The 5,259-nt window shown below is 43.2% G+C and overlaps 1 protein-coding gene across 1 annotated transcript in view; it reads left to right on the forward strand.

The window, feature by feature from the left end:
* The window catches only part of LOC138954468 (uncharacterized), a 16,466-nt gene extending 15,241 nt beyond the window's left edge, over positions 1 to 1,225 (forward strand). The window contains exon 3 of the mRNA XM_070326310.1: positions 1,069 to 1,225. Within this exon, the coding sequence (XP_070182411.1) occupies positions 1,069 to 1,225 (157 nt within the window). The remainder of the gene's footprint in view (positions 1 to 1,068) is intronic.
* The last annotated feature ends 4,034 nt before the right edge of the window (positions 1,226 to 5,259 follow it).

Raw genomic sequence — 5,259 nt, forward strand, 5'->3', positions numbered from 1 at the left:
ACACACACACACACACACACACACACACACACTCACACACACACACACACACACACACACACACACACACACACACAGACAGACACAAACACACACAGAGACACACATAGACCACGACCCTTGTCTCGATTCCCCCTCTATGTTAAAACATTTAGTCAAAACTTGACTAAATGTAAAAAGGGACGTTAGCGTTCTAAGTATACCAGACATGTGCAAGAAGGAGTAAGGGAGTGTTATGCGGAACCTACCTCCTGGCAGAGGGCCCCAAGGGGGGTGGGGGGGGGGGGTATCATCACGATCACGGGAAGGGAAATTTTAGCTTTCACGATCACAGTTACCTTGATTTTTGTTTTCACGATCACAAACACCTTGACGAATAGAGGATCATAGAGTGATACAGCTGTGAAAAATGTACGTTGAAAATAAAATGCTTTGCAATAATGCCCATGACGATCACAAAAACAAATGACGATCACGATCACGAGACTTGATTTTTTTGTCATCACGGATCACGGGCAAAGTCTCATCACGATCACAGAAATGGAAATTTCGGCAATCACGGTCACAGAAAGGTCAAAAAACGCCAATCACGATCACGATTTTAAACCCTCTCTCTCTATCACTCCTGGCACCTGAGAGAATAACAAGCAAGCGACTTTTTTTCCGATTCTAAAGTAATGTATTCGTTTATTCTCCAGAAGATTGATATTTTACATGCGGATTAAATGAAGGCGTGACATCCTTCTCCTTTTGGAGGATTTCTTCCAATGAAAGATCTTTTCATCCTCTGAAAGCTTCTTTTCATCCTCTGAAAGTTTCTTTTCATCCTCTCTAAATGCCTGAAGTCTACTACCCATGTCTCCCATTTACCCATTAAAGTTATGCTCAGAGCGCAACAGATTCCTTAAAAATTAGAATCCAGTTTTTACAATTGGCCTGGGCGGGAGGCTTTGCCTGTGCCTCTGAGCAGGGTGCCTCTGCTTTGCTTGCTGTTTTGTGAGATCCAACGTCTGTAATACCTTCTTTTTCATCTCGTTTCATTTCAAGCCCTGTTAAACGTGCTTGCAGGAACTACATCAAACGGCAGCGCGAGGAGCAGCTGGCGGCAACCAGACCCACCTTCAGAAGCTGCAGCGTCAGGCTGAGGAGTCTGTCTCACTCCAACGAACAGGTCCGCCGCGACTCGCAAGTCAGCAAGCTCAGTCACCAGGTATGTGTTTGTTAAGACTAGGTCCCACTATCACTAATATTTTGACGAACCACAACGAGTTACTACGATTTTGCCCCAACGATGTTTGCGGGCCACGAATGATTGCGAAAAATCGGCCGAACTATAACGAAGTGATACGAACCACAACGACCTTGGCGATTTTCTCCACGAATCCCAAATCGTTGTAGTTCGTCGTCAAAATTCGTCACAGTGGGACCTAGGCTTAAGAGTATTAAGCTTGACACACAAGCACATGATCATACTTGTAGATAATATACCTGTGGCCTGACATTAATTAGGCGAAGTCGACTTCTTGAAGTGCACTTCAGGAATCTCACTGAACGAAGCTTTGGCGCTGAATTTTCGTAAAAACATGACTTGGCAGAGTCTTCGCGACGTCTTCTTCTGGCTCAGTTAGGGAAAGATTTGAGGATGGGGGGTTTGCACACATCGAAAATCATGCCTGCATAGTACGCGTACATAACCACTCCAACGATTGCACACAAAGCTTGTGCGCGCGCACGTATATGTAAAGACAGATAGACAGACAGACATCCACCAACACACACTCACACACGGATACACACCCACACCCACACACACCCTCACACACACCCTCACACACACGCACATACACACCCACGCTACTTATCGCCCTCTCCAACAAAACATTTTTGTGTGAGCTATTTCTTTAACCATACGGCGCAATTCAGTTATCCGCAGAAACACAAAGCAATTTTTTTTTCTCTCCAGCGGTGAGAAAATGGGATGCGAAGCTCAATGTTAACTTCTCTTCATTTTGTTTTCGAAGTTGTAACTTCCTCTCAGAATGAGCATTCCCAAGGCGTAGCTGAGGAATACACTAGCACCGGCTGGCCTTGTTTCGTACACATGAGGACTGACAGAATTGTTGTTCGCTCGGCGCTTGGAATCTCTCTCTCTGTGCGTGTGTGTGTGTGTGTGTGTGTGTGTGTGTGTGTGTGTGTGTGTGTGTGTGTGTGCGTGCGCGTGTGTGTGTGTTTGATGTTGAGAGTCTGTGACGAGAGAGAGAGAGAGAGAGAGAGACACTGACACTGACACTGACACAGTTTGATTGAATATGGGCATACAGCCCCTTTCAATGGGGGGGGGGGGGGGGGGGGAGGGGGGGGGTACACATGAATCACAGGAAAAAATAGAAAACATGATATTTAAACGTATGCAAAATACACAGTGGTTTGTTCCAAGCTTTCCTGTATCTATAATCTTGCACATCAATGCTGCCTAATATATACATACAACCGAACAATAAATATGGCAACAACAAAACCTTCAGCGACAATTAATCCTCATTATTATTTAACATTGACAATCTTAACTGAAATGCAAAAAACTAAAACTTTGCTAAATCTACAATTGTTTCTGTGTCTTGTTTTTTAAACATGGTAATCATACTGCCCAACTGATCACCAACACTTAAAAACTGTGCTAAATACTTTATTCTTAACTCACAATATGTTTGGCATTCAAACAAAAATGGATTTCGGTCTCTAATCTATCTTCACAAAAGGGGCAACACTTGTTTTCTGTTGAATTTTGGAAGCGATATCTGTGGATATTTATCTGTGAAACGCCCATTCTAAATTGAGCGATGACATTTCTGTACACATCTTTCCATACAATGTCCACATAACATTCTTTTTCAAAACAGGCTTTATATTTTCCATACAGTGATAGGCGCTCACTCGAGTCCAAATGATTACGCCAATCATGACAGAAGGAACTGCAGAGCCTCTCCTTCAGCCTCTCCTTCAGTTCGTTTCCACATCCAAACATCCAAACTTGGTAAAATCCATTTTCACACAAAACTGCCTTTACATGCGTTACCCATGTGATACCACCTTTTTCGTGGAGGTTGAACAACATTTTGTATGCCTTCTTTGAATAAAAATTGTCTGGCTGTCTCAATAACCGTAACCAATATTTAATCAACCTTGTGACTGTTGTCACCCAAAGAGGATACCTACCCAATTCACCATACACAACATCATTGGGAGTTTTATCTACTACGTGCAGAAACCGTTTACATGGAAATAAATGAACACGTTCCAATTGGTCATACTTCTCATAACCCCAAATTTCGGCTCCATATGATAATATTGGCAATACTTGCGCATCAAATAACTTAAAAAATACATCAAATGAGTTACAACCCATGTTCTTTAAAGTATTCAAAATTTCGATCGTGCTTCGCTTTGCTCTTGTTGCTGCGTCTTCAATTGCGACGCCATAACTATGTCTTGTTGAAAAGGTGAGGCCAAGATATTTATACGAATTTACAACCTCCAACTGATTCCCATCAAAAATCCATTTTAAGTACCCGGCGAAAATAAAGTAAAAGGCGCTTGGAACCTGCACTTTACGACATGTATTAGCACAAATCATCGAAAGTTTGAAGGCAATGTGTTGAGGAGTTACTGAAATGTACCGGTTTTCTCCCAGTATCCACTAAAACGGCCTCAAAAACCGCTTTTTACGGCTTCTCAGAGGCATGACACCTATACCATTCAGCATGCCATATTGTAAGTGTTAAACAAGATATGTAAATAAAACTGACTGATTTGGATCCAGGTTTGATTGTTCTTTATACTGAAGTGCAGAACATGCTTTTTTTTTTTAGCAGTTCTGATTTTTTGTCAATTTTAACACGGGAATCTTGATTTTGCGAATTTGATTTTCGGGGGTCTCTGTGTTGTACGTTCCACTGTATAGACACTACGTCATGTAAACAATGGACGGCCTTTTCAGTCATATAATTGGTTTTAACACTAAACGGCCTCATCAGAAAGATCTGCCCTCAAACGCATCTGCCTAGGTTTTTTTTTATGACGGGTTGTATAGAACCTGTACTGGTACTGGCTTGATAACAAATGCCGCGAGCAGGCATTGGATCAGTTTGATCTGTCTGACCAGCCGTGCCCAATCCACTTAGCTGTATAAAAATAGTGGACAGTACACAGTGAGGCAATGGAATCCTAGCAGCTTGGGGCGGGGACGTAGCTCAGTTGGTAGCGCGCTGGCTTTGTAGCCAGTTGGTCGCTATCAGCGTGGGTTCGATCCCCTCGTTCGGTGAGAGATTTATTTCTCGGAGTCAACGTTGTGCAGACTCTCTTCGGTGTCCGAACACCCCCGTGTGCACACATGCGCACGAAAAAGATCCCACGTTCACAGCGAAAGTCTCAGGGCTTGGAAAACACGAAGACACGCATGCATCATCTCTCGTCTCTGATTATCATGATCGTATTTCGATACTTTGACGAGACAAACCCAATGCTGGTGTGTCGAAGAAGACAGCCACAAAGGGCTTGTTCGAATCAAAGTATCACTCCATATCTTCAGCGTATTACCAATACCTGTCCCAATATAGTCCAGTTGGTCTAAGAGGACGTTGAACCCTAATAGTAGTACAGGGGCGGATCTGGGTTTTGAAAGGGGGGGGGGGGGTGCAAAGTTCTTTTTTTTGTTTTTTTGTATCTTATCAGCGAAGGCGCGAAGCGCCGAACCGATGGCGCGAAGCGCCGAGCATGCTAGGGGGGTCCGGGGGCATGCCCCCCCGGAAATCTTTTTTAAAAAGGAAGCAAAATTGTGCAATCTGGTGCAATCTGAGCGTGTAAAGTGCTATTTTCAGGTGATACATTTTTCTTCTTTTTTTTTTTTTTTTTTTTGTCCCGCTGGGGGGGGGGTGCAATTGCACCCATTGCACCCCCCCCCCCCAGATCCGCCCCTGGTAGTAGAATCCTAGCAAATTTAATCAAGCTGACACAGACGATAGTTTAAAAGGCAACCGAATCAATTTGATTGTAAAGTGCCCCCTTCCCTCCTGACTGAAGCTGTGTTGTAGTTTTACAGTCAGTCCTCATTTGACTCAATGGATTGAAACATGAGGTCGCAACAGTGTCGTCTCAACTTTTAATATGACAAAATCAAAGAAATGTATCAGAAGAAGGAAGAAAAAACCCACTCGTGATGAGAATATCATCTTGGAGAATTTACATTGTAAGTTTCATGAA

This window comes from Littorina saxatilis, unplaced genomic scaffold (assembly GCF_037325665.1).
Source record: "Littorina saxatilis isolate snail1 unplaced genomic scaffold, US_GU_Lsax_2.0 scaffold_1397, whole genome shotgun sequence".
Taxonomy (NCBI): Eukaryota; Metazoa; Mollusca; class Gastropoda; order Littorinimorpha; family Littorinidae; genus Littorina; species Littorina saxatilis.